This window comes from Ips typographus, linkage group LG1 (genome assembly GCF_016097725.1).
Source record: "Ips typographus isolate SLU linkage group LG1, UJ_Ityp_2.0, whole genome shotgun sequence".
Taxonomy (NCBI): domain Eukaryota; kingdom Metazoa; phylum Arthropoda; class Insecta; order Coleoptera; family Curculionidae; genus Ips; species Ips typographus.
In genome coordinates, this window is record NC_138422.1 from 11,397,023 (window position 1) to 11,424,058 (window position 27,036).

Genomic DNA, 27,036 nt, shown 5'->3' on the forward strand with positions numbered 1-27,036 from the left:
CAGACTGCCTTTTCGAACGTAAGTGTCCAGTGTGTCCGCATCACCGTGTCTCTTCCACGATCACATTCTCAACCACCAATTACGACCCAATTGTTTGAGGTGGATCGATTGGACTGTGCCTGTTTGTATAGTGCCCTGGTATTATAGTGCTCAAATTAGTGATTTGCAGTGAGCGTTTGACAGTGTCATACTAGCCTGATGTGATTTATGTGCTATCTCTGGATTAAACACGAACGACCAGTGGTCTGTGGAGTTGATGTAGTATCTTTTAGATTAGGGCCTGTTTTCACTCTTCTTTAACCTTCAGGTTCCTGAGTAGTAGTAAAAAAGCATGAAATTGCACTAATAATTTATTTCATTAAGCTGATTAGAAGCTTGTCACTTGACCAATCACTTTTAGCTAGTATGACACTCGCAAATGTCAAGTGATATTTGATTACGAGGGGATGTCAAGTGACACCCCCTCATGTGTGACGTAACCTTTCAGTAATAACATCAGGCAAAAAAATTGGTTGACTTTCACTGTTACGTGCGATCCAATCGGTATGAATGAAAGTTGGCCGCCAGGAATACCCGATCTGAATTTCCCGGATCCCGAAAAACAATTGCGCAACGTTGCCAGGAATAGAACAAACGACGCGCGAAACAGTAGCCATCTTGGATTGTTCGGTCGGGTGTTTCTGTCACACCTTACAAGGGTGACGTGCCGTTAATTGTGCCGATTCTATTTTTGGTTTTTCGTTTCGAAAATACCGATTCGATGACGCCTGATTGGTCCTCGTCACCAAATTGGAATGCCAAATGTCAATGTCGGTTTATTTGGAATGTCTACTATTATTATTAACTCCGTTTGAAGATGAAAGGAGATAGCACGACTGAAACCAAATTCCATCCTTGATGATGAAACTTTATTCTAGACTTACAATTCTGATGCAATTTTTAACTTCTGCACTCAAATCTAGCATTCTATTACACCTCTTGATTTGTTTGAAGCTTCCGATAACGGTCTTTCAATAAATTAAAGGGTGCTTATGTAAGATGTGAGGCATCTGGCACATTTCAACTTCATTTGGGTTTACTTAGTGGAAAGATTATCCGAGGTGAACGAATGTTCCTGTTTATTTTGAGGGCATTAGTTGCCATTATTGATTACTCCAACCGATTTAGCTAATTTCGATTACAATTTCTGGGCTATTTCTGGATTGAAATAACTTTGAACATTTTTCAATCCGGATTTAGTGGTACTTCTTCCTGAATACTTAAATTCAATTCAAAAGTGAATTTAGACTTAGGGTTGTTTGATCATTTTAAATTTATTGTGAGTTATATAGATCTTGAATACTATTTCAAATAAACACTACATAACTGGCATAACAAAACGGTTTAAATTTGAATTAAATTGGAAATGCTTATAGAGATTTCTAAAGTGAATCAAAACTTTCATATTAGTTGTCTTGTTTTTTAACTTTTAGTTTAAAGCTATAAAAATGCCAGGATTCACAACTGCTAGCTTGGAACAGGTGTGGCAATTTTTCAATAATCACATACAAAATTAATGGCAAAAAAAGAGAATCATTGCACAACAATGCCCTAATCAATAAGAACAGAGCATCATCATTGGTTCAGACTGTCATTTATTTGACACTTAATCACATAATAATTGTATCACAAACCTTTGTTTTCTTTAGGTGTCATTGGTTTTGTATGTAACTATTTAGAAGACTGTAGCAGGCAAACGGTTGATGTTAGGACAAACCGTTTTGCATATTCCTCTTACTTTTCTAAGATCTTAACATTATATGACAGCATTTTCGTAATTATCAAAAAAAATTTTTTTTTTTTGTTTTTTGAAAATGCGCTCAAGTAAAATAGGAACCTGCAAACCGTTTTGCCCTAACTTCAACCGTTTGCCTGATACAGCTTTTCAAATATTGAAAATTTTAAATATCTATATCTCGAAAACGACAAAGTCGAGATCAAGTAGCATAGTTGAAAAATGGATCAGTTATTAGAGCAGTCAAACAAAAATTTGTTGTTGCCACTGATTTCATGTAGCAATGCTGGAATTGTAAATATATTTTAAATGAGTTTCTCTTTTAGTTACATTTTTTAAAGCCTCTACCTTGGAAAGTTTTCCAAATATTAAAGAAAAAAAACTGGAAAGTTACGTTATTTATAGAATCCAAAAACATTACTATCAAAGTTAAACCCTGAAAATTATCTGACAAATATCAATACCATTTTCTCTTGTTTTTGGAATCATTTTCACAAAATTTTTAAATGTTTTTTTTTAAATTAGTAAATAATGTCTTGTATAATGTTTTGTCTTTGCTGTGTATGATGATGATGTGACGTATTAATTTAGCATTTTTATACTTAGTGACTTAGAAAGTGGGTTTTACATGGATTGCTAAATGTTGATTACTTTAATAATCCTGATGGATCTAAATAGATATTAAACTTTAGGTATCTTCAAAAAATACTAATTTTTTTACAAATTTCGGAAAATTTGGCATTTTTTCGACCTCTTGGGTTAGAGACTACACCATCTAGGAGATTTGTGGTTGAATTTTTTCTCCCCATCAAAAAATAAACCTGATTAATTAAATCTGTCACACTAACGCGAACTGAATGATATCACTGCAACCAGGCACAGTCTAATTGGTAGTCACGTGTGAATCATTTCTACATCCCTGAACTTTTAACGTTACAAAACTGTTGGTTTGGTTTACAGGAAGGCTCTAGGGCTGTTTATACGTGTCTCGCTAGCCCCTTCGTAACCGTCCGCCAAAATGCCAAAACCACCAGCGAACCAAGAGGATGAGGATCCCACTCCCTACCTCTTCGTTTCATTGGAACAGAAACGTATAGACCAGACCAAGCCCTACGATGCCAAGAAATCTTGTTGGGTACCGGACGAAAAAGAAGGTTTCGTCCTTGGTGAAATTAGGGGCACCAAGGGTGACCTCGTCACTGTGTTTGCCAACGGAGAGGTAATTTTTCTTTATAATTATCAAAACAATAGGGTTGGGGAAGTAGTAAGATATAGGGTGATAACCTTTGAGTGCCATGTGTATAGGAAAAGCAATTCAGAAAAGATCAAGTTTTCCAAGTAAATCCGCCGAAATACGAAAAAGTCGAAGACATGGCCGATTTAACCTACTTGAACGACGCGTCAGTATTGCACAACCTAAAGCAGCGCTACTACGCGAAACTGATTTACGTAAGTACCATTTCCGTCAGTACTAATGCCCGTTTTTCCTTCCGCGTATAGGAAAAGAACTTCAAGAAAGAGCAGGTCTCTCAAGTGAACCCTCCAAAATACGAAAAAGCCGAGGATATGTCCAACTTGACCTATCTTAACGATGCTTCCGTATTGCACAACTTGAAACAACGTTATTATGCCAAGCTTATCTACGTAAGTTTACGCGTGTCCGGACTGTTCCCAGGACTCTTGGACACATCGGCAATACACCGACCAAGGATGTCTTTTTGTCAAGGTTTTTGCGCCGGTAACCTGAAAAATTACCGTCGCACGAACCCTTGTTAAGGGCCGTTGCCCTAAGTGCTAACCAAGTTTGTTCCACCATCTCTACCACTGGATACTTCTGGAGAAATGGTGTTTGGTTTTTGTTGGGGTTCTAACTATGTTTTTGTTTTATGTTTTAAGTTGTTTTTGTACCGTTACTTTTAACGTAATAGGTACAGACAGTTATCCACCAAACATTCATGGGTGATTTGCAAAATTCTAGCAATTTGCTTGTTAAATTTATCTCAAATTCAGTTGGTAGTTTGAGTGTATTTAAATTCTGTCACATTTTTTTGGTTTACAGATACCTAATTAATAATTTCACTTTATCAATTTAGTTAACTGTAATGTGTGAATTTTGTTATTTACAACCTGATATCTGACGCTACGTTTTTAAGGAAACCCGGGGCTGTGACTTGACTGTGACAGATCAGATGCAAAATATCACAGTCAAACTGAAACTTAGCATAGCCTGCCCTTAAATTAACCGGTGAAATTGGCCTTAAACACTTTTCACAATTTTCACAGTTCAAATTTGGGAGGATTAGGACTTGATTTTTGTAAAGGGTGGAAAAGAAAAGGTTGTTATCAAGAAAACTACTACTATGTTCACATGTGCAGCAGTTGTAGCACTGTTCATATAGTTTGTGATTGCAAAAGCATCACAAATTGCCAACAGTGCTAGATTTAAGCAAATGTAGCATATGTGTTTCATTCCGTATGTTCTTTTCTTTCAAGAACTTTTTTATTTATTTAAGTGACACGTTTGAATTTCAATTAGAATTTTCTTTTTTTTTATACATTTTTTGATAGATCAGGTTGTCAGGTTGTAAATCACAAGAACAGTAGTGTTGTTATTTGAAAAAGTTAAAGTACTTAATTTTAGAGTCACCTAATGAAATTATCAATTTTTCTTTTCAATAATAATTGCCATTGCAAAGATCTTTCAGAAGATTTTTTGATATGTTTAAATTTACCCAAGTATATCTACCTAACAAGTGTGGAAAGTCTTTTTACCGCCTTAGTCGTAACTTCAATCAGGGTGCAGTAATATGTAATTTTGGCCCCTTCTAACATCTGAACGTCTGGTGGAAACTGTAAAACGTTTTTTTTTCTTGCTTCTACGTGCCGTTACTTTTATATCGTAAATGTGCCGTTCCTGTTGCCATTGTCGCCCTTATCGTCCTTACTTTGTCCAATAATCCACCCATCAAAATTACAGACTTACTCTGGACTTTTCTGCGTCGCCATCAACCCTTACAAGCGCTTCCCCGTCTACACCAACCGTTGCGCCAAGTTGTACCGTGGTAAGAGGCGTAATGAAGTGCCACCCCACATTTTCGCCATTTCTGACGGTGCCTACGTCAACATGTTGACCAGTAAGTTGTCATACTTTACCACTCTTTAACAGCCTTCTAATTTATGCGTTACTTTACAGACCACGAGAACCAGTCTATGTTGATTACGTAAGTATTCTCCACGATCCACTTAATCAGGCGATATAATAACGGTTTTTCATACCTAGTGGAGAGTCTGGTGCCGGAAAAACTGAAAACACGAAAAAGGTAATTGCGTACTTTGCCACCGTCGGTGCCTCCAGCAAGAAACCGACCGAAGAGCAACAAAAGAAGGGTACCTTGGAAGATCAGGTCGTACAAACTAACCCCGTACTTGAAGCCTTCGGTAACGCCAAGACCGTGCGTAATGACAACTCTTCCCGTTTCGTAAGTACCACTTTACGCGCAAACTAAGACTGTAAGTAAACATGTATTTTCTTTCTTGAACAGGGTAAATTCATCCGTATTCACTTCGGTCCTACTGGTAAATTGGCCGGTGCTGACATTGAAACTTGTAAGTTTGATTTTAATTAATTACTACAAATACGATCTAGAAAGTGCAGTTAATTTGAATGAAATTGGTTTAAATGGGGAATAGCTAAAACTTGAATATTTTTGAATATCCAGACTTTCTAGGTCTTTAAAAGTAATATGTGAAAATTTAAATAAACGCCATACTAAATGTATAACAATACTTACAGATCTGTTGGAGAAGGCCCGTGTCATCTCTCAACAATCTTTGGAACGTTCTTACCACATCTTCTACCAAATCATGTCCGGAGCCGTTCCCGGCCTTAAAGGTAAGAGTCACAACCCTATTCCAACCCTAATTTCTTGACGTCATAAAGTTAGTCCCAAGTTATTTTTTAAATATTATCCTTTAGAGATGTGTACATTATCGAATGACGTAAAGGATTATTATTACGTAGCACAGGGTAAACTTACTATTCCCAATGTTGACGACGGCGAGGAATGTATGCTGACTGATGTAAGGGTGGTTTTCACCTTGAAAAAAGTTTAAAAAAATTCACAACTTCTTCTAAATATTGGATTTTTAGGAATCCACTTTGTATATACGTCTCCTTCTCAATTTATTACAGCTTTGAATAAAGCTTTACCCGATTACTTTTTGAGCTGGAAAGTCGCTTCAAACTAGCGATTTCCGCTTTACTTATAGTTTTTTCCCTTTTTGCGTTTTAGACATGTGTTTGTTATCCAATAATGTCACGGATTACAACTTCGTCGCTCAGGGTAAAACCACAATTCCCAACGTGGACGACGCCGAAGAATGTAGATTAACTGACGTAAGCGGATGAGGGAATCAGCCCGCAAAAAAATTTATTTTGATTGGCTTAAAACCGCCATTGTTCGCTAATGAACACTTCGGACATGGCCGGAAATTGAGTTATTTTTTTGTATTTCTGAATGTTTCTCCAACCCGCAAACAAAACGACACGTTTGTCGACACACACCACACAATACGTAGAATCGTGTAGTAGATATCCCCTTGTATATATTTGGTGTGTTTGCAACTGCTTCGTAAACTAAAACTCAGGTTTCAATGCTTTTGTTCACAAGAATCAAGTAATTAGTTAAACAATTTAAGTAATCAAAATAACTAACTTGGTATTGATAAACTGAGTTTTGTGAAAAAAAAGTGGATTACAAGAAGAACGTCATCATCCACAATAAAAACCCTCTACCCCAGTTTGTTTCTACAACTACTTTTAGAAAATGACTGTAGACCCTTTTGGTGACAGTTAGGCAGACCCTGACTGAACAAACCTTCCAAACCCCAAACCAGCCTAGCAACTATAACTACCCCCGGTTTACCCTTAAATTAAAACCCAACAAGTACTTAAATACTGCAGTACTTGTTAATCCACCGTATCCCTTCGTTTTCTAGAAATGTGTCTGTTATCTAACAACATCCTGGATTACAACTTTGTGTCGCAAGGAAAAACTAAAATTCCATCTGTAGACGATGCTGAAGAATGTACCCTTACCGACGTAAGTTTGGCCGTACTAACCCTTACACAGCGCCACACTTTTGGTAAAAGCACACAATGGTTTTCGCTTTTGATTTTGTTTGTCAGGCAACGATGATTAATTTGAGATGGTTGTCTATGAATAGCATTTTAGGCGGGTAAAAAATTTAAAAACCTATACTATAACATGCTTATTAACACTTTTCTGTTTAAAAGTGTTAATCAGTATTTCTGTTGTCTGACAATCACCCTTCCAAGCTTTTATTATGTTGTGGGCTCTTTTCTACATTTTTTATTGCAGCTTAACTTGCAGACAATGTCGTTCATCAGCTGATGTACCACATTGTCCTGGTAGACCAATCACGATATATAAACTTACCCTGAGGGCCTTGTTTTACAACAATCATATTTTTTTGACTTCTTTTTCTTTCAACAGACGTGTGCCTTTTGTCCAACGATATCTATGACTATCACAGCGTCTCTCAGGGTAAAATCCAAATTAATGGGGTAGACGACGGTGAAGAAATGGGATTGACCGATGTAAGTTTTCTGTAAAACGGTCCTGTCGTCCTTTGTCAAATTTGTCTACGTCTCTATGTTTCACTTGTTTTTTGTGAACTTGTCAAGTCGATTTCCAACCAAAATCTACCCTCTTGTGATTTGTTGAGCGTTAACGCTTCGTTCGATGCGTCCAATAATATAGTGTTTTGTGCTTTTTTTTTGTTACTGGTGGTTGGTAAGTCCTCGGTTAGGTTAATTTCAGTTGTATTTATATGCATTTTATTAATATAGCAAGCCTTCGACATTCTTGGTTTCACCCAAGAAGAAAAGAACGACATTTACAAGATCACCGCCGCCGTTATGCACATGGGTACCATGAAGTTCAAACAAAGAGGTCGTGAAGAACAGGCTGAAGCCGACGGTACCACAGTAAGCTTAACTTTCTTGATTCCATCAGCAAGTGTGAACTAATTTATGTGATTTTTGCACTTAGGAAGGTGAAAATGTCGCCAAACTGTTGGGTGTTGACGCTCCATCTCTATACACCGCCCTGGTCAAACCCAGGATCAAGGTCGGTAACGAATTCGTCACCCAAGGTAGGAACGTCAACCAGGTATCCTACTCCGTCGGTGCCATGTCCAAGGCCATGTTCGACAGGCTGTTCAAGTTCTTGGTGAAAAAATGTAACGAAACTTTGGACACCAAACAAAAAAGGCAACACTTCATTGGTGTACTGGATATTGCTGGTTTTGAAATCTTCGACGTAAGTTTTTGGGCGAGGACCCATACTCCTCCTTAATTATTTTATTACTATAGAACCTGTACATGGTGGAAATTTACTCCCTGAATTGTAAATTGTTTTCAGATAGAGTCACTATAGTCTTTTGATTAAGTGAAACTTTTAATTTAGTATTATGACAGACAAAAAAACTTTCTGTGGTAATCAACACCCTGGAAGTTAGGGAGAATAAAGTCCCAAAATTGCATTTTTTTAGGCTGGATTTATCAGATATTTTTTTTAAAAGCAATTTTGGGACTAACTGTTATATGTATAGGGTGTTCCATGATGGATTGAGTATGAATGCTCACTTCACTGTGGACACTAACTTAGTATAGAAGGGGTGTCCAGAAATCAACCTTCCTGGAGTTTAATCTATTTTTTATTATTATTGTATTAATTTTTTTTTAGTAGGTATTTCCAGACACCCTTCAATAGTTTGTTAAATAATCTTCTTTAGCAGGTTATACTAATATAGGTGGGACCCTTTGTGTATATGATGACTGTTGAATGTGTACGTTGCGCGAATGAGTATGGTTTTGGACACCATTTTATTCAATCTTTCAACTTTTATTAACACCACATCTTTTCTCTCTATTTGTTGCTCATAAAAGTGTCTAATTTACTTTCTCTCTTTTCTATCCGCTTTCTTCAACGCACAGTATAACGGCTTCGAGCAGCTTTGCATTAATTTTACTAACGAAAAGCTGCAACAATTCTTCAACCATCACATGTTCGTGCTGGAACAAGAAGAGTATACCAGGGAAGGTATCACGTGGCAGTTTATCGATTTCGGCATGGACTTGGCTGCTTGCATTGAGCTCATTGAAAAGGTTAGCTGTGCTTTTAACTCTATTTCTATCTCTGGCTCTATTTTCTACTGCTCTGCTTTTGACGCTTCTGAAGGTAAGCTAGCATGCTTTTAAAACTAATCAAACACAAACAGTGTAGTGTAGATTTGACTCAAATTGAGGAAGTGCATTTTTTTGGGAATAGTATAACGGCTTCGAGCAGCTCTGCATTAATTTCACCAATGAAAAGCTGCAGCAATTTTTTAACCATCACATGTTCGTGCTGGAGCAAGAAGAGTACAAACAAGAGGGTATCGATTGGGTGTTTATCGATTTCGGCATGGATCTAGCCGCTTGTATCGAACTAATCGAGAAGGTAAACTGTGCTAGTCCAAATCCTTGTGAACGTTTGTGTGCGAGTGCCCCATCGTGCTGGTCCCCCTTTTTACCGTGTGTTTTGTACCTGTATAAAAATGTGTGTGTACATAGTTCAACGGGTTTGAACAACTCTGTATCAACTTCACCAACGAGAAACTGCAACAATTTTTCAACCATCACATGTTCGTACTGGAACAAGAAGAATACAAAACTGAGGGCATTGATTGGGTGTTTATCGATTTCGGCATGGATTTGGCCGCTTGTATTGAATTGATCGAGAAGGTAATTTACCCTGATGGGGCAGGGTGAATCAGTGGCTCAATGTGTAGCTGATACCTTACTAGGAATTGATCTTGCAGAGTACCACGATCAAATTCGTTTTCTTTTTTCCCCCCGTTTGGATTCCGCTCGTGTAGCAAAGCCGAGAATCTGAATGGTTTTATGTTGTTGTTTTGTTAGTTGTGAGGATTACCTATACTGTTACACTACTGCTGGGTAACTTAGATTTGCCTTGATGAATTTGTTTGCAAGCTCCAGTATTTGGTATTTTCCAATAGAACACTCTTTTGGTGATATGTTCATAACAATTATTGTACATTTGCAGATTTCGGGCAATATTTTTTTTCTCAATGTAGAAGTATGTTGAATTAGAATGTAATTAATGATAATTTTAATAATGAGCATTTTTCCTCCCAAAATGTTTATTACAATGTCATCATTAACTACGTTTTATATAACATATTCCTATACTAGACAACGCCATTAAAAAGAGAAGAATTTTCAAGGCAAATTTCAGTCATCTAGTATATAAACGGTTAAAAACGGATAATTGTTTTAATTCGGAATGCACGAGACTATTCCAGATTAAAACTAATATCAATTTTTAACTGGATACCGTGATCACATTATGTATATAGTTGTGTATATAGTTCATTTGTATGTAAACCACTCCAAATTGACTCCACCCACTGTACAGGGCAAGAGTTCAGTTTTGAGAGATGTAGCTTTAAAATTGTTTGTGTACCGATGCAGTTCAACAGTTTTGAGCAACTTTGCATCAACTTCACCAACGAAAAGTTGCAACAATTCTTTAACCATCACATGTTCGTGCTGGAACAAGAAGAGTATACCAGGGAAGGTATAACGTGGACATTTATCGATTTCGGCATGGACTTGGCCGCCTGTATTGAGTTGATTGAAAAGGTAATTGGGACGCCTTTGCAGTCGCGAGCAGCAGCAACTCAATGTTTGGTGGCTAACTCTGATTTTTTGACCAGCTGAAATCACATTATATGTTCACCTTCTCTGTATATAATATCTATATGTTCACCTTATGTATTATATGTATAGACTGGTAGTTGATTCCACCCACTGTACAGGGCACCAGAATCACTATCGAGCACCCTAGCTTATATGTTTGTCTCTGTTTACATGTGTAGTTCAACAGTTTTGAGCAGCTTTGCATCAACTTTACCAATGAAAAGTTGCAACAGTTCTTTAACCATCACATGTTTGTACTTGAACAAGAAGAATACCAACGTGAAGGTATCGAGTGGGCTTTCATTGATTTCGGTATGGACTTGGCAGCCTGTATCGAACTTATCGAGAAGGTATATCGGCACTAGTTGAATCAGTGCTTCCTTCCTCATAATTTTCTTTAACGTTTCAAGCAACAATAATTCATACTACTATATTAGCAGGACCGAAATGACACCCACTACTACCTTATTAGTAATAGCAAAAGTAGCTGAGCTTCCAGTAACTAACCAATAAACGTGACTAACCACCCACACAATCAAACAATACTAAACTTGGTGCTAACCACCACATTTTCAGTATAACGGCTTTAATCAACTGTGCATAAACTACTCGAACGAAAAACTTCAACAGTTCTATAATCATCACATGTTCGTTTTGGAACAAGAACAATACCTAATCGAAGACATTGGCTGGAAATTCATTGATTTCGGCTTGGATCTGCAACCTTGCATTGATCTAATCGAAAAGGTACCTCAAATGCGACTTAGGATCTTATGTGTTGCACTAAACTTTTACTTGTGACCCAAGTAATACACAAAATAGGCAAATTGTTAAGTTTGTCTTATCTTTTAGTACTAAACTGAGTTTTATTGCTAAAAAGCAAAAATTGTTGGCTTTATGTTAGTTTTACTTTCAACTTGTGACTAAAATTTAGGCAATGCAATCTGGTTTTTAATTATTCGATTATTTTTATGTCATCTAGCCTTTCTGGTGTATGAGCACCTACACAGAATCATATTCTGGCTGGTAAATTCGGTTTAAGACCATTTTGAACGTTTTGCTCTTCTATAATACATTATTACACCACAAATAATCTTTTGAGAAAATTTTCATTGATCTGACAATAGCAAAGCTACTCACGAAACTATTGAGACATTAAAATTTTAAAAAAATTTCTCTAAAGCTACCAAAATCAAAATTCTAATTAATTTTTGGTTTTGATTCAGAAGTTCAGTTTTCCAGCACTCTGTTAAACTGAACCTCAAATAATTCCGTATTCTAGCAAACATTTTGAACAAGTTTAATTTAAAATGTGTCTGAAAAATGTCACTGTTTACTCTATTCTCAAGAAGTGGTCTACAAGAACGTAATCTCTATGATATGGAGAATGTCAAAGATACTTGATTTACCATATTATGGAATTATGTATTAATCAACTGAGTTTCAAGATAAAAAATTAAATCATGTTTACACTAGCCAAGAATCTCCTATGTTATTTGTGACACTTTCGTTTATATTTTACTCTTTCTCCGGTATAGTTGGAGGATAATCTAAAATCTCTTCTTTGAACTAATAACGAAAATCGTAATTTTTGTACACACAAATTCAGGGTTGTTATTTATTCTACAGGCAAAAAGAAAAGCCAAACTTATCAATTTGTCAACGTTTGTGTCTGTTACACTATGTTAAAACACACCAAAATCACTTAGAATTAAGTTTTGTAGTATATGCACGGTGAGTTGCTCCGCATCAATACGATCAGCAGGTAACGTAAAACTGGCTTGCTTTTTTACTTTTTTTTAATTGAGAAGAAACTAAAATGGAGTCTATACTGGATGTGTAAACTACCGGTGGAAACTCCATAATGAGGGCCTAGGTTAACATATACTTTTCGACTCCTCTAGCCTATGGGTATCTTGTCCATCCTTGAAGAAGAATCTATGTTCCCTAAAGCTACTGACCAAACCTTCGTTGAAAAATTGAACACCAACCACTTGGGCAAATCACCCAACTTCCAGAAGCCCAAACCACCAAAGCCTGGCCAGCAAGCTGCCCACTTCACCTTGGGCCATTACGCCGGTAATGTAAGTATTAACTTTTAACTTCCAAAAGGAATAGATATTCATTTGAATGAATCTTGAAGGTACCATACAACATCACCGGTTGGTTGGAAAAGAACAAGGACCCTCTGAACGACACCGTTGTCGATCTCTTCAAGAAGGGTACCAACAAATTGTTGTGTGAAATCTTCGCTGACCACCCAGGACAATCTGGTGGTGCTGCTGACGCTAAAGGTACTACAACCTTATTTCATCCTTATCCCACTACCTTAAAATTTTTCCAAGTTACGTGACTTAGATAGGTTCTAATGGAACTTTGATCTAGGTGCGAAGAGAACCAAGGGTTCTGCTTTCCAGACCGTATCAGCCATGTACAGGGTAAATACTCTGATATCTCGCACTACAAGCTGAGCTCAGAGCTGTTTACACCTTTCAATTTTTAACTATTACCTTCTTTACCCTGTGGACTTTTCCTAGAAATGTTCCTGGCAATTCTAGGAAAAGTACCATCCTAGTAAAAGCGCTTATCGACTTTTTAATAACCCGCTTGCATGTGTTATATTATAGGTGGTCGTGGAAAGAAGGGTGGTGGTTTCGCCACTGTATCTTCCGCCTACAAGGTACGTTTGACAAAAAAAATAAAAATCACGTGAACATTTTACTCACTTGCCCAAAAACTGTATACGTTGGGGCTAATAAATGTTGTTTTTTTTTTTTTGATTAGGTTCACTTCAAAACCGACCGACTTTAGTGAAGGAACTTATGTGTTTTAACCTTCAATCCATTTTTTATTACGGTGTCCTAAAATTAGTTTTAAATCACAAAATAAGCAGAAGTAGCTGCCATCAAAATGAAACCTTGTACTAACTTTAGGACAACCTCTAAACAAGATGAGTTGTAAATGACTATTTGTGACTCATCACCTGTTAACACGACTTGCACCAAAAGTATCGTTCTATTCATCCAACCAATCAAAAACTCTGAGGGACTTTGTCAGAGGCAATTTTTTTCACCGTTTTTTTTTGTAACTTGACTAACCAATTTCCGGTTTTGCCTTGGTGAGTGATAAAACACCAATACTTTAACTCTTCGAGCAGAGGAGTAGATCACAAAGGCAACGTGTGTAAGGATTTCTCAAAAAAATCCGTTTTTTTGTGGCACATTTAATGAGAAAAGAAGTCTGAGAAACTTCCAATGTTTTCTTTCGTTAGACCACGGGTTTACTTTTACTTTAATTTTACTAATTTAGTTTACGAAACTAAAGCTAGCTACTGCTTTAGGCTTTTGCTTTTTATTAGTACTAGAACTAAATTTGTAACCACCACATTAAAACTTTATTCAGATTTTTGAATGTCAGTTTTGGTTCTATAATGTACTATGGTTAGCTTGGTTTTTGCTTAGTTATTAAATCTGGCTTTTGTAAGTTTAGAAAAAAAAAATGAATCTTGACAACGTTTTTTTTAAATTCAAATGCTTTTTACTGCTAAAGAAATGATATTTTAATTATAAAATTAAAGTTTCTGGTAATGAGTTAAACGCAATTTTGAGACTTATACATGTGTAAATTTAACCTTTGAAACTTCTTTACAAGATTTTTCTTGATTATTTGTCTCACATGTTTTTGCAAGGAGGTTAGTGAAATCATTAAATTTTATGGCAATTAAGGTTGAAAATTGAAGCATAATCTTCAGTTTGAAAAGGATTTAACTTCTAGAAACCTCATTACTTATTGTGTTTGAATCTAAAGACTGTTTAATGTAATATAGTTAAACTTGACGTAAATGTCCAAAAGATGTAAAATTTTTAAGGTAAAAGGGTTGTTAACTTCAGAATCTGAAGGTAAAGTTTTAAGCTGATCTAGAGGAAATTTAGAAGACTTCTTCAATTATTTTTGTCTTTATGTCTAGATCATCTTTTTGAAACATTTCTGGATAGATAAATACGTAATTAATTTTCCACCAAATTTTTGTAACTTGCAGCTCTGTATGGAAATGCATAATTCTCTCTTTAAAGTCACCCTACAGTGTTTTCTTTATCAGCAGCTTTTTCTAAAGTATAAAATTAAAAAACGCACACTTTTGTCTTTTAAAAATGCTGTTTTATCATTCGAGTAACAATAAAACAAAATTTGTGAGGGATTGCAAATGTATTCTTGCAAATCCACAAGTACGGTATGAAATTTAAGGTGTCTGCAATGCATTTGAATACTACAAATAATTAAATTTTTTAGTTATAAAAATAAATGGTACTTTTTGATACTAAACTGACAAAAACCAGTCGTAAAACAGACACAATTTGACCAAAACTGACTCAAAAACCTCGCCAAACAGTCCAAACATCGTCTAACGTATTTAACCTCTATTAGGAACAATTGAACAACTTGATGTCCACCTTGAGGGCCACCCAACCTCATTTCGTCCGTTGTATCATCCCCAACGAATTGAAACAGCCCGGTCTTATTGACTCTCACTTGGTTATGCACCAGCTGACCTGTAACGGTGTACTTGAAGGTATCCGTATCTGTAGGAAAGGTTTCCCCAACAGGATGGTGTACCCTGACTTCAAACTTCGGTGAGTGAAATTTGTTTTTTTTTTGGATTTGTGGGGTTTTACAATTCCCGAGGGTTTAGCTACATGATTTTGGCACCGGCCACCATGGCAGCCGAAAAAGAGGCGAAAGAAGCGGCCAGGAAGTGTTTGGAGGAGATCGGTTTAGATCCCGACAGCTACAGAGTTGGACACACCAAGGCAAGATTTGTCACGTCTTGTCCTACCTTGTCTTGGTTATTTTTTTGTCCAAGTCCTGTAGATGTGCCATTTCGTTTTTAAAATTATCGGTTTTGTTTCCCCCTTCGAGTAAAACTAGTGTAACCCCTGTGTTTTGTCCTGTATAGTTACAAAATCTTGAACCCCGCTGCCGCTTCCAAGGAAAGTGATCCCAAGAAGTGCGCTGATGTTATTTTGCAAGCCACTGGTCTTGATCCCGATATGTACCGTCTCGGTCACACCAAGGTCTATTGTCTTTTATTGTTGTCTTTGTTTATTTATGTTGAGTGGAGATCAACGGGTGAACACACCTTTATCTCTGCCTGCACCAGTAGCGCACCACTTAAACCAGGATTATTACCCTGCACTTTAACCCCCAAAAAACCCAATGAGACCATATGGGAGTTAGTTTAGGTTGTTCCCTTTGGGTAAACCATTACAATTACAACCCGAAGAGTGTTAATAACCTTTAGTTTAGATAAGTGTTTGCTTTACTGTTAACCTACGATCATTCTTGCGTGAATCAGATACAAAATTCTGGCTGCAAGCTTGATCAAGGACACCATGACACCCGAAAAAGCCGCCGAAATTATCTTGGACACGGTTGCATTAGACAAGGAACAATACCGTCTGGGTAAAACCAAGGTACTGATCCAAGATAGTACTACAAGGATTGCCAGATTTTTTCGAGGAGATTTAATCTTACCGTCATATTTTTAGTAAAAAAATCTCGAAATTTCAGGCCGGTTGCAGCTGTTTGCTACTTTTAATAGCCTGAATGAGTCAGAAGTTTAAAATTTAATAAATTCCAGTTAAATCGGGCAATTCTTTATCAATAAAATTACCATAGTCTGAATAACTAAATGCTTGGCAAATACTTGCTACTACTACTGCTATGTTAATCCTTTTGTTTTGTGTTTGTGTTTGTTAACTGTTATGGCAACTTGGAAGCTTATAAATATAATTTTTTTTTGGTTGAACGTCAAGTTCGTAGATTCAGGCAAAGTTACAGTCTAATAAAGTTAAAATATTGGGTTTCAGATCGATGTAGGAACAGAGTTTTCTAATTCAACAAGTGGTAAATTTTTATTACACGAGAAAAAAAAATCAGATTTACCATTTGATTTTTAGGTTCTTTACTACTTCAAATGGTCTTATCAATAGTTTTAGTTAGTTTTTCAATTTGAGAAAACAAAACTTTACGTTTGTAAAAAACCAGGTAATCCAACTGAAGATTCTAGAGTAATCTCTCTTGGCAGAGAGTTTAAAATTTAAACTGCAGTGGATATAAATTGTGAAGCGAATAATTTAGGAATATAAGTTGAAAGAAACTTTTACTCATACTGACTATTTTGTGGTGTTTTACTGGTATTTTCGGTTTTTAAAATGATGAGTCTTTGATTGATTTAGAATTTTTGTTGTATTTCATGTTTCATTAGATTCGTCAGAGTTTTTGTGTTATTTGTTGCTAAATACTAAATAAAATAGTTAGTGAAATTAGCGAAATTAACAAAAGTCAGTTCAAAAAATTCTAACATGATCAAGAATGAAATGTTCAACTCAATAATTTTTTTTCAGTTTTCAATAAAAAGGAAAAAAAAGGGTATGTGTGATGTTTTTGGCCCTATTTCTAACTATAACATGTACCATAAGTAGAATACAAAATGTAGCAAAAAAAACAATATTAGTCATTTGAAGTAAATTTCAGTTTCAGCATTTCCATTCTCTAGAAAGTTTATTAATGTTTCAGAATAATTTTCACTTTGTTTACGTCATTTAAAATTGTTGGCTTTACTTAACTACTACAATCAAAGTTAAATAAATTAATGGAAATCAAGATCACATTTTTATATGATTATCAAACAGTTTATATCCATTTTTCAGTTTAAATTAACTGAAAATTGAAAAGACTCATCTAAAATACAAATTAAGAGTAATAAATTTTTGACGTTATTTTAGAAGCAAGTTTATTTTAATAAAATTTTTTGTTTAAGTACAGTTTTTCCACTTGAGTCATTTTATTGGAAATTTTATTTCTATTGTATCATCAAGCAGGAACATAAAATTGGATACAAAACGACTATTTTTATATTAGCTTGAAATTTAATCCTCAAAAAAATTGGAATTTGTAATAAAAAATATGACAAAATTCATTTTTGTTACAGAAAGATTGTTTTTCAAAGAATTATTCTAAAACTTTTGTTAATGGTTATAAAACTGCAAAATAATAGGAACATAAAATGTGACTAATTTTAAAATACACTTCCAAGCACGTCACATTAAGGTAATATTATTCTAATAACTCAAAAGCTCAATTTTGTTTTTCTAAAAACGATTATTTGCATCTCTGAGATACTGTAATAATTTATGAAGTGATGAACGAGCATTACTCATATTTTCCACGTAATTCATTTTTAAAGTGATTGGTATTTAGTAAAGCTAATATTTGCCCGCACATTTCTAAAGGCCTGTTCGATTTCAAACGATGTTTGTTTTATATCCGTCTCGAAAATAGTCAAATTGTTATTTATGAATACAACAAAGTTCAATCTACGCACTTGAGGTTATCCGAAAAGAATGCTAAACTTACCACAATAAAGCTTTTCAACCGGTTCAAACTACATTCGGTTTCACTGACTCTTCTCCTCAAACAAACAACAGGTATTCTTCCGTGCCGGAGTCTTGGGTCAGATGGAAGAATTGCGTGACGAACGTTTGAGCAAAATCGTCACCTGGATGCAATCCTGGGTCAGAGGTTACTTGTCCAGGAAAGAGTTCAAGAAACTGCAAGAACAACGTTTGGCCCTCCAAGTGTGCCAGAGGAACTTGAGGAAGTACCTCAAGTTGAGGACCTGGCCCTGGTACAAACTGTGGCAGAAAGTCAAGCCTCTCCTCAACGTCACCCGTATCGAGGACGAGATCGCCGTAAGTTGTTTTCTGTTTCAGGTTTTGCCACGATTCTGGGATAATTTTTGGGTTGGCCTTCGCGATTTCAGAGCGACTTAAATCAGAAAAATGACTCAAAAATAAAAACGCAAACACTGACTATTTGTGATCATCATAACTCATAAGCGAGAGTTTATGGCTACATTGACGCAACTCTTAAATTCGAAACATTATGAGTAATTTCCCAAGGAGTGTTTAAAAATACTTTTCTGATTTATTTATTATTTTTTCTTGAATTCTCAGGATGACTGTTAAAAAACAACATTAAACAGCAGGGTTTGATACAAACTTACCAATCAACGTGAATTATTATTTGAAAATACAAATATGGGTATTGCATATTACTTTCTTCTAAAAATAGCTGCTTCCATGTAACACTTTAAGTAAACCACTTTCCAGCATATTTCGGTCTCCTTGATCAGATATCGAAGGTGTTTACGATACTCTAAACAGCCGCTATTAAATCACCTGTCCTATATTAAATCCTTCTATATTTAAAATTGATCGCCCCTGCCTGCTATTTCTGTCAACCATGTCGGTCCTATCGCATATTTTTATAATCTTTCATCTAGAGCGGGGGCGTGGTTAATGATGACTATCCATAAGACTGTGAAAGTTGCGCGAATTGCGATCAGTCTTCGATCGTACTTCGATCCGTCCTTAAGCTAACTCTTTGCGGTCGGTACCCCATAAGCCTACGAGATGGCTTCGGTCGCCGTTAACGAAAAACCTTTGGACACTCCCGAGGCTGAAGTCAAAACGCACAAGAAACCGAAAAAAACGTCGAAAACCTCCGAAAGTGAAACGAAACCCGCTGACTCGGTAATCGAGGACACACCTTCCGAAATATCACCCCGAAGTGGGAGTGCATCCCCTAAAAAGTCGCGAACCTCCCCCGAAATTGATCCCAGAATTGTCGCTCTCGAACGACAAATACTGGAAAAAGAATCGTACTTTCAGAAATTGGAAGAGAAAGCTGCCAAGGCTCAAGAAGCCTATGAACGCGAAGCAAAGGCCAAGAAGGAATTGGAAGCTTTGTACGCCAAGTTGTTGGCCGAGAAGACCGATCTTCTCTCCACCCTTGAAGGAGAGAAGGGTTCTCTGTCCGAAACCCAGGAAAGGGCCGCTAAATTGCAAGCCCAGAAGAGCGATCTGGAGTCTCAATTATCCGTAAGTTTTTTTTCAATTTAATTTTTGCTCACACTTATCAAGTGTAAAAAGAATGTTTATCTTAACTGGAACTCGTAAATTTGCGGCTTAGCTAAACAAAAACCACCAGACACATTAATTTTTATGTAGGCGCAGCTTTTCCAAAAAAAAGTTGTTTGTTCAGCCGCTAACCGTACACTTTCCATGTTGTATATTTATAAAACTCTAAATCCTTACTGAAATTGTAAACATTCCAATAATGTAACATTTCTCGATTTTGCTTGTGGTTTAGCGAGCTGTCAATAACGGCTTTCACCTACTTACGATCTGAAAGACCTTAATAATTTCTGGCAACACTTCAAAACCTCGCTTCGGTGATTAGGAATCATTAAAATCCCTTAAAAACACTTTATTGGCCCCGATCCAGTAAAAATGCACTTAATTAACCGGCTTGCGGAATTAAGGTGACCTATATTGAATTACTTCATCCTTTTTTAGGAAACTCAAGACCGTTTGAGCCAAGAAGAGGATGCTCGCAACCAATTGATGCAGCAAAAGAAGAAACTCGAACAGGAAATTTCTGGCTTCAAGAAGGACATTGAAGACTTGGAATTGAACCTGCAAAAATCCGAGCAGGACAAGGCCACCAAAGACCACCAAATCAGGAACTTGAACGACGAGATCGCCCACCAGGACGAACTCATCAACAAGCTCAACAAAGAGAAAAAAATGGGTGGTGAAAACAACCAGAAAATCTCTGAAGAACTCCAAGCTGCCGAAGACAAGGTCAACCACTTGAACAAAGTGAAGGCCAAGCTCGAACAAACCTTAGACGAATTGGAAGACTCATTGGAACGCGAAAAGAAACTCCGTGGTGACGTAGAGAAATCCAAGAGGAAGGTCGAGGGTGACTTGAAACTCACCCAGGAAGCCGTCGCCGACTTGGAAAGGAACAAGAAAGAACTCGAACAGACCATCCAACGCAAAGACAAGGAAATCTCATCTCTGACCGCTAAATTGGAAGACGAACAATCCGTTGTTGGCAAGACCCAGAAACAGATCAAGGAATTACAGGCCCGCATTGAAGAACTCGAAGAAGAAGTCGAAGCCGAACGTCAAGCCCGCGCCAAGGCCGAGAAACAACGCGCCGACTTGGCTCGCGAACTCGAAGAACTTGGCGAACGTCTCGAAGAAGCCGGTGGTGCCACCTCCGCCCAAATCGAGCTCAACAAGAAGAGAGAAGCTGAACTCGCCAAGCTTCGTCGTGACTTGGAAGAAGCCAACATCCAACATGAGGGAACTTTGGCTAACTTGCGCAAGAAGCACAACGACGCCGTCTCTGAAATGGGTGAACAAATCGACCAGCTTAACAAACTTAAGGCCAAGTAAGTCTCCTTTATTATAACCTAGTTCCATATTTAAAATAGGTGCCAAACGCAGGTTATAGTATAAAAATTTAAAACAAATTTAGGGCTGAAAGGGACCGCGCTAGTATTTACCAAGAATTGCAGCAGACCAGGGCTGCAGTCGATCAAGTTGGACGCGAAAAGGTACCCAAAATGTGGGGTCTTTTCTGTTGCGTCTTTTTTTCTTATTGTATCCCTTTGCATTTGCATCCATTTTGTTATTTATGTACTTTTAACTTGTGCATGATAATCACAACAGAAACAAAAAAGGTAATTGAAATTTGTCATGATTTTTTTTTGTTATAATATTTAGAAAACAAAAACCAAAATGGTTAAAAGTCGTATTCAACCAAAGCCATTATTTTATAGCACATCTCGATTATGTAGAGAATTTCATGAAGAATGCATTGATCAAAGTTCCTAATTGGGACATCTTGTATACAATTACGTTTTGGTATAGTTCTAAATTGTCAGTATTAAAAATAAATAAAACTAGCTTTATGATTCACAAAAAGTCTTCGACTGTGGTTAAAAATGTGTTATTAAAACATACAATTTTCAAAAAAATCAGTGCCAAAAATCGGTGTAGCTTTTTGTGGTTTTTGAACTCGATATAAAACCTAAACTTGTCTTCAAATAGCTTTTCTTAAGAGTTTCAAAACAAGACTTAAAATTTTTTAACGCCATGTTGGTGATCGTTTTAGTTAATTCAACTTAATTTTGCCTAAATTGTGTATTCATAATAGTACAAAGCAGTAATTATTAAAGCTGTTTGCGTATCGTTCTTAGAACAAAGTAAAAAAATTGTCACGACCTACGATACCTTCTACTCCGTAGTCTGGATAAGAAATGTTGTCACGTGATAACTGTCAAATTCCGCTTCACTTGCACGAATAAAGATTATCGGAACATAGTTGATTTTCACGCACATTGAAATGACAGTTGTCATTATGTCACTTCGGTTTGTAATTGTGCATTTCCTGCCTGGAAATGGCGACCATTTTGGAAACCTAAAACAGTATCAATTTGGCCCCAAAAACTTAATTAACCGTCTCCCTTTTGACGTCACACCCCATAACATATACATCACTATTCACTTACCTTTAGTTTAGCATTGAAGGTCTCCGTGAGGGCTTAAAAACAGAATAACTCACTTTGTTCAGGCCCTTCTCAGTGGTTTATCATGTACAAAACTTGTCTCGTTTAAAAATTTAATATCGACTGTTCCAAAAGTATCTGTCAGTAGATGCCTGGTGTTTAGTTAAATGTTGTCTTGTCTCCCCCAGGGCTGAGAAAGAAAAGGCTCAATACTTCGGCGAACTTAACGACCTCCGCGCCTCCGTCGACCACTTGGCCAACGAAAAGGTATAAATATAAAAGGAAGGCTTCCGACTACCAATAGGATTTCGCTTTGAAGCAGCATAACACCGAAGTCGCTCTTGAGGCTTTTTGTTTTTCTCAACCGTCATTGTTGTTGATTTTTCCGTTTTTTTTTTACTTTTTAACCCCTCTTTATGTGCAGCCGCCTAATATTCTAATTTTTATGTCACTGTGGCGTTCAGCTTTTTGTTTTTCAATGGTGAACTGTACCAGCTTCCAGACTAATTTTGGTGTACAATTTTAGGCCGCCATCGAAAAGGTATCCAAACAGTTGCAACAGAACCTCAACGACGTCCAGGGTAAACTCGACGAAACCAACCGCACTCTTAACGACTTCGACGCCGCCAAAAAGAAGCTGTCCATCGAAAACTCTGACCTGCTCAGGCAATTGGAAGAAGCGGAATCCCAAGTCTCGCAGCTCAGCAAGATCAAGGTTTCCCTTACCACCCAATTGGAAGACACCAAGAGGTTGGCCGATGAAGAAAGCCGCGAACGCGCTACTTTGTTGGGCAAATTCCGCAACTTGGAACACGACTTGGACAACATCCGTGAACAAGTTGAAGAAGAAGCCGAAGCCAAGGCTGACATCCAACGTCAACTTAGCAAGGCCAACGCTGACGCTCAACTCTGGCGTCAGAAATACGAATCCGAAGGTGTGGCCCGCTCCGAAGAACTCGAGGAAGCCAAGAGGAAACTCCAGGCCCGTCTCGCCGAGGCTGAGGAGACCATCGAGTCCCTCAACCAGAAGGTTGTAGCCCTCGAAAAGACCAAGCAACGTTTGGCCACCGAAGTAGAAGACTTGCAATTGGAAGTAGACCGTGCCACTGCCATCGCCAACGCCGCCGAAAAGAAACAGAAGGCCTTCGACAAGATCATTGGAGAATGGAAACTGAAGGTCGACGATTTGGCCGCCGAACTCGACGCCAGCCAAAAGGAATGCCGCAACTACTCTACCGAATTGTTCAGACTCAAGGGTGCCTACGAAGAAGGCCAGGAACAACTGGAAGCCGTCCGTCGTGAAAACAAGAACTTGGCCGATGAAGTCAAGGACTTGCTCGACCAAATCGGCGAAGGTGGCCGCAACATCCACGAAATCGAAAAGGCCAGGAAGCGTTTGGAGGCCGAGAAAGACGAACTCCAAGCCGCCCTGGAGGAAGCCGAAGCCGCTTTGGAACAAGAAGAAAACAAGGGACTCAGGCTCCAATTGGAACTGTCCCAAGTCCGTCAAGAAATCGACAGGCGTATCCAAGAGAAAGAAGAGGAATTCGAAAACACCAGAAAGAACCACCAACGTGCTTTGGACTCTATGCAAGCCTCTCTCGAAGCCGAGGCTAAGGGTAAAGCTGAGGCTCTTCGCATGAAGAAGAAGTTGGAAGCCGACATCAACGAATTGGAAATTGCTTTGGACCACGCTAACAAGGTATTTTTTTAGTTTTTGGTAATATAATTCAAAAATGTTAACACTGAGATTTATAGGCTAACGCCGAGGCCCAAAAGACCATCAAACGCTACCAACAACAATTGAAAGACACTCAGCAAGCCCTTGAAGAAGAGCAACGCGCCCGTGACGAAGCCCGCGAACAATTGGGCATCTCTGAACGTCGTGCCAACGCCCTCCAAAACGAATTGGAAGAATCCCGCACCCTTCTGGAACAAGCCGACCGTGCCCGTCGTCAAGCTGAACAAGAATTGGGAGACGCCCACGAACAACTCAACGACCTGGCCGCCCAAAATGCCTCCATGTCCGCTGCCAAGAGGAAATTGGAGACCGAACTCCAAACCCTGCATTCCGATCTTGACGAGCTCTTGAACGAGGCCAAGAACTCCGAAGAGAAAGCCAAGAAAGCCATGGTTGACGCTGCCCGTCTGGCCGACGAGCTCCGCGCCGAACAGGACCACGCCCAAACCCAAGAGAAACTCCGCAAGGCCCTCGAAACCCAAATCAAAGACTTGCAAGTCCGTTTGGATGAAGCCGAAGCTAACGCCCTCAAGGGAGGCAAGAAGGCCATTGCCAAATTGGAACAGAGAGTGAGAGAGTTGGAGAACGAATTGGACGGCGAACAGAGGAGACACGCCGATGCCCAAAAGAACTTGAGGAAATCCGAACGTCGCATCAAGGAATTGAGCTTCCAGGCCGAAGAAGACAGGAAGAACCACGAACGTATGCAAGACTTGGTCGACAAACTGCAACAGAAGATCAAGACCTACAAGAGGCAGATCGAGGAAGCCGAAGAAATTGCCGCTTTGAACTTGGCCAAATTCCGTAAGGCACAACAAGAGTTGGAGGAAGCCGAAGAACGCGCCGACCTCGCCGAGCAGGCTATTGCTAAATTCCGCGCGAAGGGACGTGCAGGATCAAGCGCCAGAGGACAGAGCCCGGCAGTAAGTGTTCTTTGATTATTTAATCTTCAACTAATGCTTTTTTTTAGTACACATTGAGAACAAAACTTATCATCAAATCAAACTCCATTGTCATGAAATACATTTATTCCTTTAATTTCATCTTCAGTAAATTTTAATCGAGATTACATTCAACTGTCACTGTACTACAGCTGAATGAGTTAATTCAATCACAGGCTCTTTAATGTGACAGGTAGTTAGTTACATTATGATTTTGCCAAATTACATCATCGTGACAGTCACAATGTGGCCTATAACTTTCATACTACATGCAAACCTGATTTTCGGGCATTATAATTAACATAATATTTATTATTATTATTATGACGAGTTAAATTATATCAAAATCGTATCTTCTTCATCTTTATCATACATTCAGCCTACATGAGACACCTCAAGTAAATAACATTTTTAAATGTTTCATCGTTATTTCTACTTTTTTAAGCCGCAAGCAAACAAACCGCGCTTAGCAGCTCTAGTGTTGGAATAAGCTATAATTAAGCAGCGTAAGTGAGTTGACCCTCACAAATTCACTCCTCTTGTAGTCTTTTTTTGTTTTGTTCTGTTAACTGGGGTTGTCAGTTTATGTCCAATTTGCTGTCTTATAGTACCACCCTTGATGTTTAAAGAGAGTGAAACTTTTTTCCTTCATTCTTAAAAGGCTGTTTGACACGATAGAAAATTTTTCAATCAAATTGTTGTTAGAATCTGTTTTAAAACAAATTTTAATTAAAATAGTTGATAATTTGCAGGTTTTTGATATGACATTTGTTTTTTTTCTGTATTATTGTTTAGTTAATCATATGCAACTGGAACGGTACATCGCACATTTTCTGATATAGAATTAGTACCCAATTAACTTTGAATTACTTGTTCTAGAGTAAATAGTAAATAAAAACACGGGGACCCAGCCTGTTCTAACCTAATTGTTTTGACATGAATGATGAATGATGCAAATGACAACTGGGCATTCATTCAATTTATATTTATCATAGTGTCATATCAAAGTATTTTAAATAATTTGACAAGATTTTTGCAAATTTACCTACAAACTTGTCATCGTGTCGAACAGCCTTTATATGTATATTTTTCTTGGGAAGAATATTAACATTTTGTGATTTTTTCAGCCAAGACAGCGCCCACAATTGGGAGAAGGTGGTTTGTTCCCCCCAAGGTTCGACCTCGCCCCCGAAAGTGACTACTAAACCTTAGCGCGCTGTGTTGTTTTTAGATTTTAAATAAAAACCAAAAATCGAACTGTACTAATGCGGCGTTGCCAACTCGGCCGCAGAAAGTGTAATTTATAATATTAATTTTTAATTGTTATTTACCGTTATTTTTTATTTCCTTATTCTTCGTTTCGTTCGCCTTTTTTTTTCAATTAAAAGTATGATTCCGTTGTTTCATTACACATAGTGTTCTTTTTATTGTATATGAGAAGAGGTGGAGAATCGAGGCTAATTAGCACGAAATTAAAAAAAGAGACACGTATTACCATCTAAATAATAAAAAAACCAGCCTTTGTTCTCCGTCATTCTTCAAAAAATGACAATATAAATCCATGTATTTTGTAAAAAGTCCAGGTTATTTTAACTTATTGTATGTGTGGATATGTTGTATGATATAAGGCACCAAATAAACAAACTATATCGTTCTTTTATTATGATTATTATTGAATATCGTTCCCAAAAAAAAAATTAGGCGTACTCCAGATTTGCAATATTCCGAAATTTATCAAAACAAAACAGGAATTTATATTTTAGATAATCCTCCTCTCTAATCTTTGGGTTTCACTCTAGCCAACTGCATATACTGACCCTTAACCAACTCCATTTGCGTCATCATCACCCACTCAACCTCAAATTCCCGGCAAGTTTCCAGGAAAATTGGATATAAGTGTTCCAGTTGTCCATGGTCAATAGTTGGGAATAGATGATGTAGAGCGTGATCCCCAAAATTGGTCAAGACCAAAAAGTGAGAACCGGTAATATCTTTTCTGTCCCGAACTGCGTTTATTTGGAAAATACCCCAGTCGAGTTCATTTTTTGGTCTAAAATATTTAAAATTTAGGTACAACAAGATATTCTAAAAAGAGAGAATACCTGATAGCATCTCCATCGTGGAATATATCAGGATGATGATGGGCTGCGTTTACACCCACTACCCCAAAATGTACACTAGCCACTGTAATAACCCACAAATACATAAATGCGCAAAACCAGGCTGATTGTCCAGTGACCAAGTAAGATAAAACCAAAATGGAAAACGGAATAAAAAATTGCCACTCAAATCCTTCATTCCGTCGCAAATGTGAAATAAATCTGCAAATTTAAGAACAGTTTGTGTTATGAAATTTATCAAAAAATA

The 27,036-nt window shown here is 37.5% G+C and overlaps 2 protein-coding genes and 1 long non-coding RNA gene across 52 annotated transcripts in view; 1 reads left to right on the forward strand and 2 right to left on the reverse strand.

Moving 5' to 3' along the window:
* Mhc (myosin heavy chain) lies at positions 1–26,329 on the forward strand. Of its 50 annotated transcripts, none has more exons than XM_081987480.1 (25): positions 1–18; positions 2,735–2,993; positions 3,275–3,418; positions 4,752–4,908; positions 4,968–4,995; positions 5,055–5,253; positions 5,317–5,380; positions 5,568–5,666; positions 6,773–6,876; positions 7,647–7,784; positions 7,849–8,118; positions 9,130–9,300; positions 12,467–12,646; positions 12,706–12,856; positions 13,190–13,242; positions 14,988–15,193; positions 15,517–15,634; positions 18,050–18,313; positions 19,295–19,504; positions 19,982–20,868; positions 20,955–21,033; positions 22,514–23,689; positions 23,746–24,651; positions 25,115–25,175; positions 25,797–26,329. In XM_081987480.1, exons 2-24 carry the CDS (start codon positions 2,793–2,795, stop codon positions 25,157–25,159), a joined length of 5,850 nt encoding a protein of 1,949 aa, XP_081843606.1. In that variant the 5' UTR covers positions 1–18; positions 2,735–2,792; the 3' UTR covers positions 25,160–25,175; positions 25,797–26,329. The 50 variants fall into 50 exon arrangements, with proteins under 50 accessions (XP_081843606.1, XP_081843596.1, XP_081843615.1 ...); XM_081987470.1 differs by lacking the exons at positions 6,773–6,876; positions 20,955–21,033 and adding exons at positions 7,291–7,394; positions 22,176–22,254; XM_081987489.1 differs by lacking the exons at positions 6,773–6,876; positions 15,517–15,634; positions 20,955–21,033 and adding exons at positions 7,291–7,394; positions 15,916–16,033; positions 22,176–22,254.
* LOC145734563 (uncharacterized) lies at positions 3,651–4,745 on the reverse strand. Its single transcript, XR_014179442.1, has 2 exons — positions 3,873–4,745; positions 3,651–3,773 (listed from the first exon to the last, which is right to left on the reverse strand). It is a non-coding gene; the product is annotated as an uncharacterized LOC145734563 (long non-coding RNA).
* Positions 26,319–27,036, reverse strand: part of Cyt-b5-r (Cytochrome b5-related) — a 3,069-nt gene continuing 2,351 nt past the window's right edge. The window contains exons 6-7 of the mRNA XM_081987700.1: positions 26,772–26,990; positions 26,319–26,719 (exon numbers count right to left, since the gene is read on the reverse strand). Coding sequence (XP_081843826.1) covers positions 26,446–26,719; positions 26,772–26,990 — 493 coding nt within the window. The 3' untranslated portion in view covers positions 26,319–26,445. The remainder of the gene's footprint in view (positions 26,720–26,771; positions 26,991–27,036) is intronic.

Bases quoted from the DNA above. Each gene is read 5' to 3' on its own strand.
- Mhc (XM_081987453.1), top strand. From the start codon at position 2,793: ATGCCAAAACCACCAGCGAACCAAGAGGATGAGGATCCCACTCCCTAC. The intron at 3,224-4,751 runs GTAAGTACCATT...TCAAAATTACAG, and splicing joins ACTACGCGAAACTGATTTAC to ACTTACTCTGGACTTTTCTG. The intron at 19,505-19,981 runs GTAAGTTTTTTT...ATCCTTTTTTAG, and splicing joins ATCTGGAGTCTCAATTATCC to GAAACTCAAGACCGTTTGAG.